This window comes from Crotalus tigris, unplaced genomic scaffold (assembly GCF_016545835.1).
Source record: "Crotalus tigris isolate CLP2741 ecotype Arizona unplaced genomic scaffold, ASM1654583v1 scf7180000017850.1813134, whole genome shotgun sequence".
Classification (NCBI taxonomy): Eukaryota; Metazoa; Chordata; class Lepidosauria; order Squamata; family Viperidae; genus Crotalus; species Crotalus tigris.
The window spans coordinates 1192733-1214926 of NW_024096672.1; the positions used below are offsets into that span (position 1 = coordinate 1192733).

Consider the following 22194-nt stretch of genomic DNA (forward strand, 5'->3'; position numbering starts at 1 on the left):
CCAATGGGACGTTAGTTATCCTAGAAATTGGGATGTTGGCAAAGTGTATTGGGTGAGTAACACACTTTCTGCAACGGAACAGATTTGCATTTACGGGAATGACCTCTACTTCTTCGCTTTAAAAACAAAATTCTAAGGAATGACGTCACAAACCTGAAACTAGAACTCAACGTGCATCTATGGTTCAGTTCCTAGCTCTTCGCTTTCCTTCTTTACCCCTACGTGGAATGCTCATTGGCTCGGAGCGTGGCGAGCTGCGATTGGGCCACGTGCCCTGCTTACTGGCACGAGGGTCCCCACTGTGGGCCGAACGATTGGCTGGAGGTGAATGTGGGCGGGCCTAAGGCATAGTTCTGAATGAGCCCGGAGCAGAGCCGGCTTTTGGAGCAGGAGGGCTGCTCGCCATGAAAGCCGGTTGGGCTGCGTGGAGATGGCTGGAAGCTTTTGCTTTCCTCATCCTCCTGGCTGCCTCTCTCCCGCCCGGGTCGCTGGCTCTGGGCACCTCCGAGGAGAGGCTCCGGCAGGCCTGCAACACCTGTCGAGGGATCGCCGACCGATTCACTCAGGTGGGAAGCAGGGAAACTGGGTACCTTTTCTCAGCAGCTGTAGGTAGGCAGCTAAGTGTAAAAAGGAGGGCGGAGTGAGAGACCTTAACTGAGCCTGGCGCGTACTTTAAAATAGTCCAAAATAATAGGGGAAAGTTGGCTTTCCCCGCCCCCCTCATTAAAACTAGTCCTTTAAAAATTCTAGCACCAATAAGTTATCCTGTGCGTTGGCTTATTTTTAACAGCATTATAGTTAGGGGTGTGTCCTAACAGGTGGGCTTCAGCATTAACCCAAGGTGGTGAACTTTCTTAATGTTTCCTGCGTCCTGTTTTCCTCATAACAACAACCCTGTGAGGTGGGTTGAGCTGAGACCGGCCCAAAATCACCCAGCTGGCTTTCATGCCTAAAGCAGACCTAGACCTCACAGCCTTCTGGTTAGTCCTCCACTTATAACTATTCATTTAGTGATCATTTGAAGTTAAAAATGGGGGGGGAAGTGATATGACCATTTTTCACATTTACAACCGGTGCAGTATCCCCCCTCATCATGTGATCAAAAAGCAGACAATCGGTAACTAGCCTGTATTTATGACATGGCACTTTCTATTGTCATGTGATTATCATCCCCAGCTGGCTTCCCAACAAGCTAAGTCAATGTTGGGAGCTAGGTTTGCTTAACAATGGCATAATTCACTTAACAATTGTGGCAAAAATGTAAAACAACCGCTTTGCTACCTGTACTAGCCCCTCTACCAATGCACCAAACTTGCTCTCATGTTCTAGAAGCGTTTCTTTAAAAAGTAATCCTTAAATTTTAAACCATAACAGAAAGCATTTGTTAAAACCTTAACTCTAACCCTAATTCAATTTTATGGTGTTACTGATAGGGATATGGATTTATAGTTAGGCTGGTGCATAACGTGTGAAAATCAGATTCCAACCATTTAAAAACTCAAACATGTAGTACCTTAACTTATGACTTGAGAAAATATTAGTTGAGAACTGTACAAAATTAGAATTCTTTCATATTGGGATTAATTATTGGAAAGAAGAGTACTGTTAGGTGCACTGACACCAATGAAATTTTGAATTGCTGTTTCTGATTTCAGAGCATGCTGATAAAAAGAGTGCTTTCAAAAATGCTGCTTAATATTTGCCGGTTTGGGTGCAAACAGGTAGAAAGAGCAATAATCTATCAATTAATAGGGGTTAATCTTCATATGGACTTGTATGAGCTTTCAAAAAAGGGTAAATTAATTCATCTGCAGAGTAATACATTTCTGTATTGCATGTACACTTTCTGTAAATATTTCTTACCAGACCTTGATATAGTAAACTGTAAAAATAAAGTAACCTGTTGCTTTCAGATTTCTTTAAACTATTCTTCAGAAACAAGGAACTAAAAAAATAATATTTGTTATTACAAATATATAATTGATTATAAAGTATAGTGTACTGTAGGCTAGAATATATATTTTTAAAACAAATGTCTGCTTTTGGTAAAAACAATATTTTGAAAAATGTCATTTTATCAAACTTGTGTTCTGAAGGGTCTAACAGACACAGCAAAGAAGAACTTTGGAGGTGGCAACACAGCTTGGGAAGAAAAAACATTATCAAAATATGAATCAAGGTATAGCATATATTATTTTTCTCAGTGTGCTAATAGGGTTTTCAGTGAGCAAGATCAAGATGCCTGGGACTGAATACAGTATATAAAGCAGAAATGCTGTTAATTTAGAGTTATGTACCTGACTCTGAAGACAGTAGGATAGCAAACATACATTTCACTTTCATGTTGACATATTTAAGTTTGACCCAAGTATCATCATGTAACCTGGCCCATACTGTAGTTTTACATTCTCAAATCCAACACAAATATCACAGCAACCGGAAAAAAAGAGAAATTTGTACATGCAAGGATACAAGCTTTAAACAAGTCCAGATGTTGATGTTAGCTGCTGAAAATATCTAAGCCTGGAGTATACCTTTCCTTCAATGTTAACTCTGCATAATGCTTCAGTCTGTTTGTTGGTTTGTTCAATTTATTTGTTGACTGTCTCACCATGGGGCTACTCTAGGCGGCTTACAAAAAAAATGGAAAAAAATGTAAACATAACAGTAGTAAAGTAATGAAACAATAGAATAATAAAAAGAAAACTGAGTATACAATGATATGAGAATAAAAGATGGGCAGGTGGGGAAGCAGGAAGCAAGGAGAGAGGTGGGGTTTGCTACCAGTCTAGTAGCCACTTCCAGTGTGGTACTCCCCCATTAGATCCCTAGACCAATCAGCAGAGCCAGATCTTTAGGCTCTTATGAAAGGTTAGGAAGGTGGAGTCAGATCTCACCTTGGAGGGTAGGATGTTCCAAAGAGTGGGCACTATGGTAGAGAAGATTCTTCTTCTGGATTCCAATAGTCATTGTTCTCTGACTGGATCCACAGTAGGCCCTCCCTGCCAGCACAAATGGGGTAGGCTTGTTTTAGCAGGATGAAAGTTCATCACATAGCCTGGACCTATGCCATTAAGGCTTTTAAAGGTCATAACCAACACGTTGAAATGCATCCAGAAGTAGACTGGTAGTAACTTCAGTTTGGGGACCAGAGGTATAATACGGGCCATTGTAGGGACCCCAAAGACTGCTCTCACTGCTTTACTTTGAACCAGCTGAATCTTCCAATTGGATTTCAGGGCTAGCCCTGTGTAGAGCACATTGCAATAGTCCAAACGAGAGATTATTAGGGCTTGAATAACTGAGTGCAAGGAATCAAAATCCAGATGCATAAGCTGGAGCTGTGTAAAAGTTTCCTAGTCACACCCCATCAGTTGTTCTTCAAGCAGGAGTTGTGAGTCCAGAAGAGCCCCTAAGTTGCAAACTGGATCTGAATGGGGCAGTGCAACCCATTCAGAACAAGGAGGACAAAAACTCAGATCTTGAGGTTCCAGGCACCCAAGGGTTCTTTTGCCAGGGTTCTTGCAAGGTTCATCTGAAGCCTGTTGTCCCCCATCCATGTCAATACCATCTCCAGACACCATGAGAAGGTAAAGACAGAAGCACTCAGATCACCAGGTGTAGAGATTGTAGAACTGAGTATCATCAGTATACTAATAATATCTCAACCCATGATAGTGATGATCTGATGGTCTCATCCAGCAGCTTCATGTTGATGTTAAATTGGAGAATAGAGAGTACCGAGCCCTGCAGTATACCACAAGCGGGGGGTGGTGGATCACTCACTCCCTATCAACATCTATTGGGACGAGCTCTGGAGAAAGGAGCTGAAACAGTGCAAAACCGCCGTCTATCCCCAACTCACATAGCCAGCCTAAAAGGATCCATGGTCAATGGTATCAAAAGCCATTGAGAGGTCGAGGAGAGTAAGAATGTTTGCATTACCTTCGTCTTGTTCTCACCAGAGATCATAAGTGCAACAAACTGTCTCTGTCCCATAGCCAGGCCTGGATTCTGACTGAAGGGGGTCCAGAAAATCTGTTCCAGCCAGAACCTTCTGAAGCTGCCAAGCAACCACCTTTTCTACCACCTTCCCTAAAAAGAGAAGATGAGAAATTGGACAAAAGTTGCCCAAATACTATAGGTGGGGTCAAATGATGTTTTTTTAAGGAGAGGACTAATCAGGCTCTGGGAATGGTCCTGGTCCCCTCTTGCAGTGAGGAATTTATCATTGTACGAATCTACCTGCTAGTCACCATTCTGGAGGCTTTCACCAGTCAGGAGAGACAAGGGTCTAATTGACAGGTAGTTGCACTGACAGTGCAGAGGGTCCTGTCCACTTCCTTAGGGCCAACAGGATCAAACTGTTCCCAACTGTTCCCAGGTCTTACTGGGCAAGACCTGCTCTATGCATGGATTCTAACCAGGAACGAATCTGAGTGATTTTATATGACATGTGTTCAAAAATTTTTCTTCATGGCTCTGTAAAGAAATACATAAACAGATGATTTCCCCTTCATTGCAAGTATGAATATTTCTTCCCCTATCCCAACTCTTTATCTATAAACAAATTTTTAAAGCCATGTCAATCCTGATATAGGCAAAAATCCATTAAGGTTAACAGATAACAGTATACTAATTTTAATATAGATCAAATAAGCTAACTTCCATTTATTTCTAACAATCTTGATCTTTAGTAGCATCAATTAATGTCATAGAAATCTTTTCACTTGTTCTTTGTCCCTTCTCACAAAATTCTTTAAAATTTTTTACAAGCCTCTTTTGTAAATCCAATATTTAAAAATTTATTGGGTCACTTTCTTGATTTGCTGTTTGCATATCCCTATTGATTATTAAGACATCCATCAGTTTCTTTTGCTTGTCCAATGTAACATCTCCTTCCATATCATCCTTGTAGCCTGCCATTTTAAAATCTGCTTTCAAATCAATCTTGATCTTTGCTGTGAGGTGAGAAAAAAAAGAAGGAAGGTTGTTTTCTGGAATTCTTATCTGTCCCAGCCCTTACAATCCTCAAATCGCAATCCCAAATTTTAAAAAACTATCTGTATTATGTCATAATGAACATATATATTTATCGGTGGTTCTCAGTCACTCAGTATGTATTAACAGTAGCCTTGGAAAGGATGTGATAGCCTGTAAGGCACTTCCAACCATGACAAAACATTGGTCTCCCCTGTGGTCATGTGATTTGGATCTGTGTGCCTGACAACCTGTTCATACTTAGGGCTTGCACTTCATGATCATGTGATTGCTATTTGCAATGTTCTCTGCTGGCTTCCCCTGAAAGTCTATGGGGAAACGATTAGCGTTGCAAGGTTCCCCCTTGTCTCCAGGTACTGCCTGAAAGAGCTCTTTAACCTTTGTCACAGCCAGTGGCATAGTACAGTGAAAATATGCAACCCATTCATTGGAGAGAGTCCCACAAGGACTTGTACGTTCAATTTAATTTATCAGTCTGCTGATAAGGAAAAGAAGACGAAGGTGGCTTGTTGCATTATGTTGATGTGTCCATTGTAGGTTAGCTGTGTAGCTGAAAGCCTTCCATGCAGGCAGTTTCCTTTAGCAGAGAGCTCTTTGCAAAGTTTTCCAGTCTTGGGATGCTGAACATGTTATTACAAGCTTAAAATAATTGATTGATTATTTCTTTGTTTGTTTATTTGTTTTTCATGTTTGTTTTTCATGTTCCTACAAGGACATTATAGTTATAGATTATATAATATTAGAAGTTAATAGCAACACTGTTGATTTTTTTTAGACATGGGCTTTAATTTTTATAGACACTTCAGTCAGAAGTCAATAAATCAACTCCTTGGGTTTTTTTTTTCCTCTCTAGTGAAATTCGTCTTGTAGAAATTATAGAAAATCTGTGTGACAGTAGTAACTTTGAATGCAACAACATGGTAGAGGAGCATGAAGAACATATAGAAAATTGGTGGTTCAAATGGTAAGTAAAATTACAATAATATTTAAATATTGGCTGTAAGAAGTGCATGGTAAAGGTAGGAATTTTTTAAAACATATAATCTAAAGTAGCATTAAATGCATTAAAAGCCCATTTTGAGCTGTAGTTTGATAACATATTTTCTCATTTCGTTGTTAATGATAAGGCATGCTTATTTGCTATATACTTTAGTTAAACCTACATGAGTAGGATAAATTTGTTGTTGCTGCAAAATTTGTGTTGTGCCAATGGTTTTAAAATGTATAAAACTATTTTCAAAGATCTTGTGCAGCATAAAAGTAGATTGCATTTAGTGCCGCTATTTCACCCCTTCTCCCCCCACCTTGTTAAACAGTATTATTCAATGCCCTACAGAATTTTTGGACTACTACTTCCATAATTCTTCAGCAATGACCATGCCAAAGCATCTGGAGGGTATCTGGTTGGCTATATCCATTTAGGGTGCAAACATCTAAACAAAGCAGATGCTTTATGAATGACACAGTATAGTGAAAGTATACATCATGTTCGTTGGAGTGTCCCGTTGAGACATATATTTCCAATTTATCAGTCTGCTGATAAGGAAAAGCAAGTAATGACGGCTTATTGTGTTAAGTTGATATGTCCATTGTAGGTAGACTACCCTGAATTTTTGCATCATCAGTGGATGGATATAATCATTCTTGAAGTTTTGTGAACAAACTTCAATATCCTGCAGAAGCCTGGCATATTCTTTATTAGTGGCATTTAGTATTGAGATTTCCATAATTGTTGCTATATATGGTTGCTAGATGCTACAGTAATGCACGTGATAAGCATTCTAGACATTATTTCTTAGGATTCCATGATAAGGTTCTTGTTAATTCCAGATCACATCTGCTCCATTTGCAACTAAAGAAGAGAATTTATCTAACTACCAGCCCTGACAGCACTACCTGGGATCAGAAGGGCAAGTTGTTCTTCCTTGTTTATCATCACTTAGCTGCAAATCCAACAAACCAATTTTTGGTCCTGAGATACAGCTACATTTTGCTCAGTATTTTTTGTTGAATACATATGTTCAGGGTTTTGGTGTGTGTTTGTGTGGAACATGCATTCATACTAATTCATTCTTTTACACATTTGTAATGATACCTTGCCCTTGATTAGTGATCCCTGGTTAAGTTAGGTTAAAGCTTCTCCCTTGTCCTCTTCTGGTGATTTTGAACTTAATGACATTTTCATAGACTCCACTGAGAGACAAAGGTCTTCCCATGTAATATCTGTAACTGGTTTTTTTTTGTTTTTGTTTTTGTTTTGTAAAATTCTGCCGTTAAAGATTCTTATGCCAAATAAGAGGAGGTTGTCATTTGTCTCCAGCTGCTGCTGCAAAGCTACTGAAAACTTTAATAATATTTTAAATATGAGAGGGGTTGAAAAGATATGACTTTCTTCTCAAATGAAAGTATCAACAGTTAACTAATGATCAGATTGTAGCTTCAATTTAAAGTCCCTTTATTATTTAAAAAAAAAAAAAAACTTCTTGGACCCAGCCCTTTTTCTTTTTGCCTGAAAACCTCTGACATATTCTATTCTCTCCCACTTTCTTGCTGTTCTTAGGTCAAAGTTCCATAATTTGGTTTCTCTGCTCAGTTTATATACTATAGATAGCCACCGAAAATCACTCCAAACAGCAAGATGGGCATATATAAATGTAATAAATAAGTGAAAATATTGTTGATACTAAAGGTAGATCTTTTCACTGCTAACTCCAGCTTTCTGCTCTTTCCTTGTCCTTTTTAACTTTGCTGCCATTTTTCACACAGGTAATAATTTTAGTTTAATATGCCTTGTGTTTCTAAGACTATGTCCTAAATTAGTTTTCCTCCTATCTCTTGGGTATCTTGTTCAGTATTTCACTTGTTGAACCCCTGGTCTGTTGCATTCTGTAGCCTGACAAGGTTTTATTCCAAGATCTCTGAAGTATGATAGCTAGTACAGTTAACCTCCTAGTTGTAGAGTTAGAGTTATGCCTAACTTTGATGCTTAGAGTTAGGGCTTAGATCAAATACTGCAACAGGTAGGTTGCAAATGGATACAAACAGAGATCAGTCAGCAATTGAGAATACAAGCTGCCATTAGCACCAATCAAAATTCAATCTAGCTATCCACTATTTGTCATTGTTTTTTTTTAAAATATGGCTGGAAATAATGATGGGTGTAGCTTAATGTCCAGGTGGGTAATTATAGCATCTGATGCTCTGGTAGAAAATTGTTGTGCAAGTTCTCAAAAATAATTGCACAGAACTGGCCAGTGCAGGTACAGCTTTAATAGTTGTGGTACAATGTGTTTCTTGCACCAAGAGAAGTAAGGTTAGCTGGTCATTTTGCTCCCCTTAAAAGTAGGTTATGTTGCAGTTAAAAAATCAAGCATAATAATTTAAGACATTAGATTCTTAAACCATTAAGAGTTGTTTTACAAATATCCCATTGTTCTCAAATGAATTGATTTGTTATAATGAGGTAGGAAACAGTTGTATTGTAATACCCTGGTTCATTTGTTCAATTGCCAATTGCTCACTTCTTTATTCTGGATCAGGACACCAAGCTATATGTGTAGGATGCTACAGGTTGAAATGGCAGAGCAAAAATGGCTGACAATTCATAATATGTACACATCTTACATGGTGTTTACATTATTGCCTTTTGGAATTTAATAGCAATTTGTAATTGATCTTTTGATCTCTTTTTGCAGAAATTAATGTTGGTGTGTAACTTGCACAGATCAGCATGAAATTTATGAACAGATGTTATCTTTATGAATTATTTTATTCTTACAGGAAGAAGAAATACCCTGATTTGTTTAAGTGGCTATGCATTGAAACAATTGAAGTTTGCTGCCCTGCTGGAACACATGGACCAGACTGTGTTGGTAATTAAACTTGAATAGATAAATATTGGAATATTTCAGATTAGTAGAATTGAGAACTTTTAATGTAGATAATTAAGCTTCATTTATACCATCAATGTTGTGAATTCTGCAGAAAATCAGGTTTTTGTCTAGAGATAGGCTAGACATTGAAAGTCATTGAATGGAATCAGTTAAATGAACTGCTTTAAATACGTTTTGGAAGGATTATAAAGGATGCAATAAGCAGCTAGATTTCTAATAATAGCATTATTTAAGAGCAAGGGGTCAAGTCAGATACATCATTAGATGTTTTATCTTCTACGCTAAGATGAGGGAGCTGGATTTTTTAAAATATTTTTAGTTGTTCTGTGCTTGCGGAGCAAAAGAAGAAAGCAATATAAAAATGACATGTTACTCAACAGTTACAAGATAAGGGATGGGATAGGTGAATAAAAGTTGGAGTTATCCAATGGGAAGATATGTGGGATGTCTCACCCCACATATTAGATTAGATTAGATTAGATTATTTATTGTATCAAATTTATATGGCCACCTATCTGACACGCCAACTATTGAAGCCAAATATAAAAACCAGGTAAACAATTAACATAAGTAAAATCAAAATTGCAAGAGAGTTAATTAGAATGTCATATGTGGTACAACGAATGTGTGGGTTCTCTATTGTCAGGGGATCTGCAGTCCTGTTTAAAACAACATTTTTGAGGGCTTTGCAAAAGTCCTACAAGGGTTGGGATAACTTCACCTCAGATGGAAGGATGATCCAGAGGGCAGGTTGCCTTGGCAGAAAAGGCTCGTCTTCTGGGTCCCGTCAGATGGACCTCCTTAGCAGACAGGACTTGCAACCTGCTTCTTCTACTGACCCTGCTAGAATGAATAGAATTGGTGAGAGGTAGTCCCTTAGATAACCTGGCCCCCTGCTCTGTAAAGGCTTTAAAGCCAGCACCTTGAATTGCTTCTGGAAGCAAACCAGCAACCAGTGCAGCTCCTGGAGCAGACAAAGAAAAAGATCCTTCTAGGACCACCATGACTCCCTATGCATTTTGCACCAGGTGATGCTTCCAGATAGTGTTCAAGGGCAGCCCCATGTGTAACACATCCTCCCTCTGGACCCAACCAGCTCTTGGTAATATGTATCATGTCAGCCTCTCATCTGCAGTTAAATCACAGATGAGGGAGGTTTTATTATAGCCTAACCTGGTGTTCAGTAGCAACACCCAAAAGCCAGGGCCTCTAAAGGTCTGCTAATCAGCAACTTGGCTTGAAGCTTGCGAGTCAGAACATAAAGACAGAACAAGGCACTGGGATTCTGTTTCCTGAGAGTGGGCTGTCCCTGGTGTTCCACCACATCTTGCACCTTACCCTCCTATATTTGTCAGCACCATGATGTTCTGTCCTGATCACATCTCACCCTTAGTTCTCAACACACCCCACCAATTTTCAAAATGAGGGATCCCCAGATTGCCTTTATATGATCACTCATTTTATCCAAAGAGAAGAGAGAACTGAATTCTCCGGGCACATCAGCTTGTGCTCTCAGTGCCATGGAAGACTCAGAAGAACACCTTCCCTTCCAGAATTAATCGGTGATTGGCTGTCCTACGAACTGCTCTAACCCTCTGGCCAGGGTCACCCTCCAATCCACCCTACACACACACACACACACACCTCATTCCCCATGATTCTCACCTTCAAGAGGATGGTTGGTTTCTAACAGGAGGAAACCCTGCACCTTTCAGGATGTGACTTCTACAGTCAAAGACAGAGACAAAGGGGATGAACTGTGCCAGCCTTCTGGTACCAGGACATTGCTGCCCTTTACTCCTCAGCCAGTACACTCCTTCTGTTTCCCCAAAGGGAAACAGGCAGTCCTCAAACTCCTGATTTGCTTCGTAGTCAGTTTTGTGATCCAATGATTAAAAGACATGCGGCATCCTCCTTCACCACAGGTCACGTTTTACAACATTGCAGAAACACACCTGAGCAATTCTATCTTTGCCAGCAATGCAAAGTCACTTTTAGTCTCTAGCCTGTTGGCAGAAAGCTCCCACTGTCACAGCCACCCAAACTTCCAATGGCAATGCTGTGCATTGTGCCCATAGTTTTTCCTTCCCTAGATGGACAAACAGTGGCAAATTCCCTGTGACAAAACTCCTCACAGCAGCACCCATAAAGTTCCCAATGTTGATAAAAGTCTGAGCCAGGGAGCCAGAGACTATTTCACCCCTTCAATATCAGTTGCCCAAGAAGGAGTTCAACATACATGCTCCAAATCAGATTTGAGACAACCCAAAAGAAAGACCAGTGCTTTTTTTTTTTAAACAATTTTTATTATTTTTCCATTTTACACCAACAGAAGCTTAAGAACCAGCGTGGAGATATGGTGGTCAATTACAAAGAGAAAACAATAACATTATATGTATACAATTCACACAATATTTCTTAAAACTTTCCTCTCTATCTATGTAGAAATTATAATCAATTAAATTCAAATAAATTCATTAATATATCTAAATATAAATTTCCTTAATCAATAAAAACTTTCAACCGCTCAATATCAATATAATAATCAAATTAATACACTCCTATAGCCAATTCATTCTTTAATATGTTGCTATATATAAATTAAATGCCTAAATCAAAACCAACGCTCTCTATCTATTTAAATTATTGGAATCTCAATAGTACATTTCTAACACAGATTTTCATTAAGTTGTTGTTGTTAATTGCGGTCGTGTCCGACCCATCGCGACCCCTTGGACAACGTTCCTCCAGGTCTTCCTGTCCTCTACCATCTTCTGGAGTCCATTTAAGTTCACACCTACTGCTTCAGTGACTCCATCCAGCCATCTCATTCTCTGTCGTCCCTTTCTTCTATTGCCCTCAATCTTTCCCAGCATTAGGCCCTTCTCCAGTGAGTCCTTCCTTCTCATTAGGTGGCCAAAGTATTTGAGTTTCAACTTCAGGATCTGGCCTTCTAAAGAGCAGTCGGGGTTGATCTCTTCTAGGACTGACCGGTTTGAACGCCTTGCAGTCCAAGGGACTCGCAGGAGTCTTCTCCAGCACCATAGTTCAAAGGCCTCAATTCTTTTGCGCTCAGCCTTTCTTATGGTCCAACTTTCACAGCCATACATTGCAACTGGGAAAACCATGGCCTGGACTATACGCACTTTTGTTGGCAGGGTGATGTCTCTGCTTTTTAGTATGCTGTCTAGATTTGCCATAGCTTTCCTCCCCAGGAGCAAGCGTCTTTTAATTTCTTGGCTGCAGTCCCCATCTGAGGTGATCTTGGAGCCCAGAAAAATAAAATCTGTCACTACCTCCATTTCTTCCCCATCTATTTGCCAGGAATTGAGAGGGCCGGATGCCATGATTTTGGTTTTCTTAATGTTGAGTTTCAAGCCAACTTTTGCACTCTCCTTCTTCACCCGCATCAAGAGGCTCTTTAGTTCCTCTTCACTTTCTGCCATTAGAGTGGTATCATCTGCATATCTTAGGTTGTTGATATTTCTCCCGGCAATCTTAATTCCAACTTTTGATTCATCTAGCTCTGCCTTTCTCATGATGTGCTCTGCATATAAGTTAAATAGGCAGGGCGACAGTATACAGCCTTGCCGGACTCCTTTTCCAATTTTGAACCAATCAGTGGTTCCGTGTCCAGTTCTCACTGTTGCTTCTTGACCCGCATATAGGTTTCTCAAGAGACAAATGAGATGATCTGGTACTCCCATTTCTTTAAGAACTTGTTTCATTAAGTATATTGCCAGATATAAATTTCATTAGTCAATAATCTTTTACGAAAGCTCCTTATCTATCCCAAAGATCCTGTTTTAAACTTTATTAATTTTTTCAAATATTTAAATTTAAGCTAACCTAATTATTTAAGTATTTCAAGGCCCCCAAATTTCTCTTATTTAAAGATATTAGCTCCAAAACTGAATTTCTACATTTCTCAACTATATTTCTATTCTTTTTCAATAATTTTCCAATTATTAATTCCATCTCATTCCAAAACAAAAACCACAAATGGGAAAAGAAAAAAAGAAAAACACACACAAAAAAGAACACATATTCTTGCTATACTTCAATATTAAATTCTAAATCATTTCATAATAGCCTTCCATTTAGCACAAACCAAATCCAAAACAGTCAAAATCGCTATAAAACCTTTACCATCCATAATTATCATCTCAAATTTAATATTTTTATCTTATTCTGGGTTTCCTTCTATTCCAAATAGGTTTCCATAGTCAAGTCTCTAGTTCTGCAAATAGCTCTCCCATTGTCTCCTGCCACACTGTGCATAGGAGCAAGAGATCTCCCATTATCCATTTTCTTAGGCTGGTATAAGAGTTATAGTCATTCTGAAAAGCTCGTGCCAAAACATCATTTCCTGTCTTTTTCAATGTTACATAAACTTTAGTTGGAGTCCTTTTTTTGGTATGGTCCTCTTTAGTCAAGTTTTGTTCTTCTTCCAATAGTTTTCCTCTCTCAGAAAGTCAAACGATATCTGCAAATCAGCTTGACCTTCTGAAGTAAGCTCCTCCATTTCCATATTATAGGTCATCTGACTATTTATATCAAGGCTTATTCCAAGTATCGATTGCAAATCCAATTGTACATTTGCTTCTTCCGTCTCAGTAAGCTGAGAGCAAGTCTTTTGAATACAAACTACAGTTTCACTTAAAGCTTGTGCTTGACTTTGTCGATGTAAAGAAATCTACTTTTTATGAGCAATTATCATCTCTGTGTTTTCTAAGATTTTATCCAAAATATATTTATAAATAGAGTCTGAACGGGTTTCCTCCATTTTTATCATATTTGAAGATATTCTCTTTTTGGGGGAGACTATATTTAAACACAGTCATTCAATATCCATGTCCTCCCAAGTTTCTTAGTCTATTTCCTTTATGCAAGTTTCAAGAGAAAAGAAAAAAAATAGAAAGAGCGATACGTAGTTTCAGCAGAAGATGTCCCCCAACGAGTACTCAAAGTTAATCAAATAATCAGTCTTTTCGGAAAACATAAAAAATAATACTCTCCAAATGCATAGCCTCTTAAGTCTCTCTAAAAGAAAATTTTTTGGGGCTCCAAAGTATTCAAAAATAGAATCAGCCATTAAAACAAAAATAGGTTTCGTCCTTTTCTTAAGCTTCTCCTCCCCCCATTTAAAACGTCGCTTCAACAAAAAAGGGAATAGTTCCAGAGAAAAAAACTTTTCAGAGGAAAAAAAAGAAAATAGAGGTAAAAAAAAAATCTCACCGAATCTTCCACAGTGGGTCTGCTTGCTTAGATGATCTTATGGCTTACGGTTGGCACAGCTAAATGATCGGCCATTTTATTGGCCAATCTTTACCCTGTTGGCCCAAAGGAGATACTCGGTGCACAGAGGACGCCGTCGCTCCTCTGAAACTATCTGAGAAACCTCCTCAATGGTAGACGCCCCTCCAGAGTGTCTTTTCGACCCTCTAACGGGTCTACCAGCAGGGGAAACTCGATTGGCAAAGGGACGATGCCCTTCGCTCGACCGCAGCGGCATGTAACCGGAACCGGAAGCCCCAATGCCAGTGCTTCTAACCAATCAACATGTTTTTACAACTTTACAACTCTGAACATCATTTATATATTGAGGAGTAGGACTAAATGTTCCCCTTCTGTCAGAGCCTGCAAGTGCTTATTAAACATGTTTGAATATTTCTGACACTTTTAGTTAAAACAAAGATGAAATTTCTTGATGGGTTTCCTATTCATCATGAAACTTACAAATAACTACTAAGACTAAGTTACAGCAAGAGAAATGGTAACAAACATTTTGTTTTACCTATGATGTAAAGGTTAACATGTTCTACTTATTTGAAGCTTGTCGTGGGGGATCAGAAAGGCCTTGCCATGGAAATGGTGATTGTGATGGAGATGGTACTAGAGCTGGTGATGGATCATGCAAGTGCCAAAAGGAGTATCAAGGAGAATTCTGTTTGGACTGTTCCGATGGATACTACAACTTTTACAGAAATGATACACATTCTGTTTGCACAGGTATGTTTACATGCTTATATATTATTCAGTGTGAGTGATTAAATTAGCATCTTTGCTTTCATATATTCATACACTTTGTAGTAAATACTTGCTGGATATTGAATATACATGTAATTATTATACGAAATGAGATAAAGTGAGTACATAAAATCCAACAGTTCCATTTAAGTCAATTTTATTAATTCCTTTTGTTTAGGAAACTTAACTTGTGTTAGCACCACAAATGCGGTATAGTACTGTAGAGCCTAATAATCATTTCAGTTTGCATAGTAGCTACTGGTTACAATGTTATGGTGACTTAGCCATGTATTAATAGGCAAGTAGGCAATTTATCAGTTTACTGTAATTAATTGTGCTAGTGATAGTTTTATATATTTCTAAAATATAACCTTTGATTTAAAAAACTCATACACCTGGTTTTGAGATTCATGCCAAATAAGAGAATATATAACATTTAGGATTGAACTGTAGAGTCCTTTGTGCCCTCTGAGCTTGCTTGCTTGTTTTCATACATTTCATTATGAACTAGATGACCTCATCATTGTTAGTGAGCGTGGGTTTGCTCCCTGTTTATATACAGTGCCTTGTCCTGCGAGTGTTGGTGGGGATGTGGTTTTCTCCTTGGTAGGTTAATTAAGCTCAGAGAGCATCAAGGACCCCTGTATTGTTTTCTGGTATTAATCCTTGCTTATCTTGATATTGGCTACTGGAGGGGATGTGTTTTGGTCCCCAAAATAAAAGTAGGTAATGAGGCAGAGAATGATAAGTTCCATGATTCTTGTATTTTGAACTTAGTGTATTTGGCTAGACCAGGATTTTTGTGTGTTCTGGAGTCATGGTTTGTTTCAGTTGCTCCTTGAGGTTATCTATGCTGGTATTTATTTATTTAGTTTGAAGTGAGTATTCATGATCATCAGCCAACTTTTAAGAATGAAATATTGAGTTAACATAAAGAACTGTTCTGCCTATGTGATTTATTTATTTATTAATAATATTTTCAAAAAGTTCTAATTTGGTTGGGTTTGTATCTATCAGTTTGAAAATATGTCACAAATACTTGTGAACATTAAGGGCCTGCACAGTGTTGAAGAGTATTGATCCCCAAACAATTTAGAGTGTCAAATTGACAGGGTAATAGTTCATAGATAGCCTACATTGGGAAATAACTTGCTTATAAGTCACAGGTAACATACATCATGAATAATTGGGACCATACATTTATCTTTTCTGTGCTGAAGGCCTGAACTTTTAGCAATAAAAAGAGTGAGAATAACATGGTCATCCTATATTGAAACCGTTGTGTGCACACAACACACATAACATAGCACAACAGACAAACATATCTGAAAAGATAGATACATATATACAGTAAGGGAAATATTATTTGATCCCCTGCTGATTTTGTATGTTTGCCCACTGATAAACTATCAGTCTATAATTTTAATGATAGGTTTATTTTATTCTCACTATTACAATAAACCTACCATTAAAATTATAGACTGATCATTTCTTTGTCAATGGGTAAACGTACAAAATCAGCAAGGGATCAAATATTTTTTTCCTCTTACTGTACATAGATGTGTTTTATTCTCCACCCCCCATTTTAGTCCTGTTAATAAAAACAAAAACAGGAAGGCAAGACAATGGAAAAAGAGGAGGATCACGGTGGCTCAGCTTCCATGAGCTTCTACCAAGTGTTCTGGAGGTGGGACTGGAACGTCCGTCTTGAGCTGATATGAACAAAGAATCCTGACTGAGATACAGTGGGAAGAAAGAAAGCAAATTATGCTGTACACAACAAATCAGAGAAACGTTTCAAAACAGTGAGCAAGAAAGAAAGAGCAAAGTGATCCTTTTTTCCTCCTGTATATTTTTTTGAGCTTTAAACAGAACTATAACATTCCTATTGCAGAAATGACTCAGAAATGGAAATAAAGTCTGGAAAAAAAGCAATATTTTGTACAATTTCTTTGTTTTTTATTTCAGTTGCAAACTTTTTAAAGTTATATATGTCTATAACAATCTTGCACATGTTGCTTCTCTTAATAGCTTGTCATGATTCATGTAAAACATGTACTGGGGCAACCAATAAGGACTGTAAAGATTGTAAAGAAGGTTGGCTCAGAAATGAAGAAGTCTGTGTGGGTAAGAATGGCTATGTCATACTTTTTTTAAAAAAAAACCCTGCCAAATAATTTATTAATCTAAAGGATGAATGATTATCTTCTCTTTCTCACATGCACTACAGTTATTTCTATAGTGCATCTCTTCATATCTCAAGAAGGAAAGTTCTTAAATAAAGCAAAATTGTAGATCTGTAGCTTATTCATATCAAATTCTCCTAACTCTGCACTTTGTAAGATAATAGCTTGTATTTTTCAATCATAAATAAATTCAATTCTTTAATGGTTAACTATCTAGTTTTAAAATAAAGGCAAAGATGGGAGGAGAATGTACTATTAAATGATCTGCAGTTTTATTCATTAAATATTGAGGAACGGATACATTCACATATTGTAACTATAATTTGTTAAGCAGCCAGAACTAGTTTTGCAGGTAAGAGATGTATTCACAGTTTATCAGCCTATTTCTGATTCATTTTACCTCCTTTTCCACTATTCCTGTTTGTGGAACATTTTGTTCTTAGAAAAGAAAGAAGGTGTACAAGTGTAAACAATCCTAAAGATGATTTAACATTTGATTAAATGTAATACAGTACAATCTATATTTCAACACTGTCTTGCACATCAGATTTTTTTTTAAAGTTTTGAACTTTTCCATTCCTCTGGCTGTAACCTTTAATGTGGGCTCATTTTTTTAGATGTGGATGAATGTGCAGTAGAAGAATCTCCTTGCAATTCTGATCAATATTGCTTGAACACAGATGGTTCTTTCTCCTGCAAAGGTTTATAGTTTTAATATTTCTAAATAAATCTTAATATATGGAATGCTTATTTGTTCTTCATGAATAACAAAAGTGCCAACTGGTTGTTAGAAATTAAATTCTAAAAATAATTAGTGGACATTCACTTAATTTCAAATTTAAATGGCACTACATTTGACATTTAAGGCTTCACATTGCATTGTGTATGCTCTTTCTGATTTTCCTAATACGTTCATTAAATTGAAAAGATTTCAATGCGGGAACATGGCTGAGGACCCAACTTAATGCAAATATTTTTATACAAATACCTTAGTCATGAGTGTTAACTATTGCCTCATTAATTGCGTGTCTATTAATTTTACATTTTCTCTAGCTAACCTTGCCTATTTGTCATCTTAAATGTAATGACTTACTACTATATATAAACATGCAGCAAACTCCACACTCTCCCCAATTATGTTATCTTGTGTAATGAAATGTCTCCAAGCAAATAATTAAGCTCAAAAAAACCAAGAACTCCATTGTAATGGCATTTCTATTTTACATTTTAGCATGTGATCTCAGCTGCTTGGGATGTACAGGAGAAGGGCCTAATAAATGTAAAAGCTGTGTAACTGGCTATGAAATGAAAGAAGAAACATGCACAGGTTAGATTATTATAATGTCATGGATATACAACAATTTTTAAATTGTTAATATAATTTAATAATTCACCTGTTGTTGTTAATTGCGAAGTCGTGTCCGACCCATCGCGACCCCATGGACAACGTTCCTCCAGGTCTTCCTGTCCTCTACCATCTTCTGGAGTCCATTTAAGCTCATACCTACTGCTTCAGTGACTCCATCCAGCCATCTCATTCTCTATTGTCCCCTTCTTCTATTGCCCTCAATCTTTCCCAGCATTAGGCCCTTTTCCAGTGAGTCCTTCCTTCTTATTAGGTGGCCAAAGTATTTGACTTTCAACTTCAGGATCTGGCCTTCTAAAGAGCAGTCAGGGTTGATCTCTTCTAGGACTGACCGGTTTGAACACCTTGCAGTCCAAGGGACTCGCAGGAGTCTTCTCCAGCACCATAGTTCAAAGGCCTCAATTCTTTTGCGCTCAGCCTTTCTTATGGTAATTCACCTGCATATTGTTAAATTTCATTTTACCATACATTTTTGTAGATGTAGATGAGTGCTCACAAACTGAAGAAGTGTGCACAAGAGAAAATACCAATTGTATTAATACTCCAGGAGGTTACAAATGTATCTGCTCAGAGGGCTTTGAAGACAAAGATGACATCTGTGTTCCATCTATCAAAGCAGGTGAGTGGTCATCTTTCCAGTGGGGTTTAGTGGGAAGAGTGGTGTAGTAATAATTACTGATCCAAACAAAGTTTCAATGTTCTTATATTTCCCTTTAAATATATTTTGGGGCCGGGATTGGGGTGGGGTTAGGGTTAGGGTTTTTTTTAAATAACATTCTCAATATTTAGCAAACAGCATAATGTCTGGGTTCATGTATTTTTTTAAAAAAAAATGAGTAGTAGTTAATTATCATAAACAATATGTTAATTAATCGCTCACTGGTCTTTTTCTTGCTAATATAGTATATGTTCAAAGTTAGATATCACATTCCTTTCTCTCTAACTCGTTTTTCTAGCCATTGATAGAAATTATCCCATGTTCTAAAATACACGGAGTCTCCTTTCTCTTTTATCTTTAAAGTCAATCTGTCCATTTCTGCACACTCTAAAATTTTCTTAATTAATTCTTCTTCAGTTGGTAAATTTTCATTTTTCAATGTTGGGCAAATACAATTCTTGCTGCAGTTAGTACATGTAGAGTTAAATATATAGTCTTCTCATAATTTATTCCTATTATTCCTAACAAAAATAATTCTGGCTTAAAATCTATTTGTTTTTTAGTCATTTTCTCCGATCATAAATGTATTTTTAACCAAAATCTTTTTGCTATAGGACATGTCCACCAGATATGGTAATAAGTACCTGGTCTTTGTTTGCATTTCCAACACTTGTTTGAAGTATTTTTAAATATTCTTGCTAATCTCACTGGTGTCATATACCATTTGTAAAACATTTTATATAAGTTTTCTTTATATGTCACTGCTTTAGTTAATTTAGCATTTCTTTCCCATAACTTTTGCCAGTTTTCTAATTCTATATTATATCCAAAGTTCTTTGCCCATATTATCATTATTTCTTTTACTTGTTCTTCCTCCATCTTTAAGCTTAACAGATATTTATAGAGTTTCTTAATCAACTTTTCATCTGTTTATAACAGTATCTGGTCAAATTCTGTCTGTTCTTTATAAAATCCTATTGTTTTAACATCATTTTCATATCTTGTTTGGATTTGCAAATATGGCCACCATGGTAGATCAATACCTTGTAAATCTTGTCTGTCTTTCAATTTTCCTTCATTGTCCAAGGTATCTTTATAGGTCACAACTTTGTCGTAATTAATTAAATTTGGGTAAGCAAATGCTTCCATTGTTGAAAGCCATCCAGGTATCTTGATATAAATTTTCGCTTTTATTTTTTCCCATTCTAAAAGAAGTGCATTTCTTATAAAGTGGTTTTGAAAATATCTATGAATTTTATTCTTCCCATACCACAGAAAAGCATGCCAACCAATTTGTAGGTCATGCCCCTCTAGTTATAATAATCTTTTGTCTCTAAGCATTATCCATTCTTTAAGCCCTGTTAAAATAGTTTCTTGGTAGTATAAGATCCAGTCCAGCAGTCTAAATCCTCCAATTTCGATTCCTGGTATCTTTGTTGGTGTTAAACAAAGTCATAAAGACCAAATCCTGCCATGAAACCCGTCAGTAATTTTGTACTAATAATTCTGTCAACCTAAGTTAGCCTTTTCAGCCTGCTGTTCTCCAGCTAGAGTGGGAATTCTGAGGTTGGTCATCCAATATGGAAGGCACTACATTAAGAAGACAGGTTGGTGAATGCTAAAATAAGGTTGAGAACAAAAGCAAGAGTTGGGCTGAGAAGATTGTGTCATGCAATATTACAGACTAGTATCTGTCTACCAAAAGTATTGGGCTAGAGATTCAGCTCTCCAAATTTATTTAAGCCATGATTGAATCTCAGCTGAGGTACAGTCAAGTTCAGCTGGAGAAGTGTATTAGCAATGGAGCAAAGAATTCATAGTAAGGATTTCAAAAACTTAGATTGTACAATCTGTAAGTACCGACATCTTTATAGATGCAACATTGTGAGCTATATAACAGAATACTTACTGATGACAGTATATATTCCTATCTGCATTATTCTCTTAGTACTGATGTATTGGATTGACATTCATATAGTTTTAAAAAGAGAATATATAGATATACCGGCTGCTTAAAAAAATTACAGCATGACCTCCACCTTATGCACAATATTTCATGTGCTTTTAAGGGCTTCCATTTCTCCTTCCAGCACAAGAGTAGACAAGGTCTCTCTGGAATGGTATCTTGCCAACATAAATAAAAATAGACCACTGCCCTCCCTGGGTGCATCAATACACTTTCTACACAAGCACTGGCACTTCTGAATACTAGGTAATAGCAGTAGTGTGACTGCATAGGAATTATATTAAATTAAGATTCATTCATTTTGACAGAAGAGAAAACATCAGCAAATATAAGTTCACCAGATACCCATGAAGACTTATGATCTACATTCCAAGATGAGACATCGATATCTAACCCTTAAGTTATTGAACTGAAAAACCACTACCCAAGGTGATATGTAAATGGTGTTATATAAGTGCAGGTTGCCAGTATGATTCTCTTTGGAAGTGAATGATAAATTGTCCTTAAAATTGCATTTCTGTACAAAGTAAGAACAACGACTACTTTTTATACAGGCGTTACACTATCCTAGTAGAAGTGATTAGTGACATTTGCTTAAATCGAATGGATTGTGCCCATTTCAGCACTATTTGTCATTTGTGGAGCAATAGAAAACTACTTAGCGAACAAAAGACTTTTAGATGTGGACTTTTTAAAATGCCTTTTTAATGTTGTAAAAGAAGAATGGCATTTGGAAAAAAATGTGTAAAATCTGATGGTCAACTTTGTCATTAAAGATTTATTGTGTCTGCTTTGTATTTTCTATAGACTTTGTGTGATGTTCATTTTTAGTTCTCAAAATCATTTTTATGTGTCTAAGGCTATTATTCATCATTGGCAGCTCATGATACCAATGTACCTCGTGAATTTAAGACTTCAGTTTTCTATTGTGAAAATGGCAGCTCTAAATTTCTATTGGAATAAGCCTCTGTCCATCAAAAGAGAAGAAAATATAATCTTTAGGAACAAATGAGTACCTAACTCTCCGTTACATCCATTAAGTTAGAAAACAGAATGTGATATATCTTAATTTTCAATTGCCTTTGCACTTTAAA

At 37.1% G+C, this 22194-nt stretch overlaps 1 protein-coding gene across 2 annotated transcripts; it reads left to right on the plus strand.

Annotated features, from left to right (window-relative positions):
- The first annotated feature begins 33 nt into the window (after positions 1-33).
- On the plus strand, positions 34-21906 carry CRELD2 (cysteine rich with EGF like domains 2). 2 transcript variants are annotated; one of them, XM_039343434.1, is made up of 10 exons: positions 34-52; positions 2097-2179; positions 5855-5965; positions 8782-8873; positions 14730-14906; positions 16956-17051; positions 17728-17811; positions 18342-18437; positions 18955-19095; positions 21409-21906. In XM_039343434.1, the coding sequence occupies exons 3-10, from the start codon at positions 5919-5921 to the stop codon at positions 21459-21461; spliced, it is 786 nt and encodes a 261-aa protein (XP_039199368.1). In that variant the 5' UTR covers positions 34-52; positions 2097-2179; positions 5855-5918; the 3' UTR covers positions 21462-21906. The 2 variants fall into 2 exon arrangements, with proteins under 2 accessions (XP_039199368.1, XP_039199367.1); XM_039343433.1 differs by lacking the exon at positions 34-52 and adding an exon at positions 341-566.
- Positions 21907-22194: the final 288 nt, after the last annotated feature.

Coding starts and splice junctions, on each gene's coding strand:
- CRELD2 (XM_039343433.1), top strand. CDS start 405: ATGAAAGCCGGTTGGGCTGCGTGGAGATGGCTGGAAGCTTTTGCTTTC. Junction 567..2,096: donor TCGCCGACCGATTCACTCAG/GTGGGAAGCAGG, acceptor TGTGTTCTGAAG/GGTCTAACAGACACAGCAAA. Junction 18,438..18,954: donor GAAAGAAGAAACATGCACAG/GTTAGATTATTA, acceptor ACATTTTTGTAG/ATGTAGATGAGTGCTCACAA.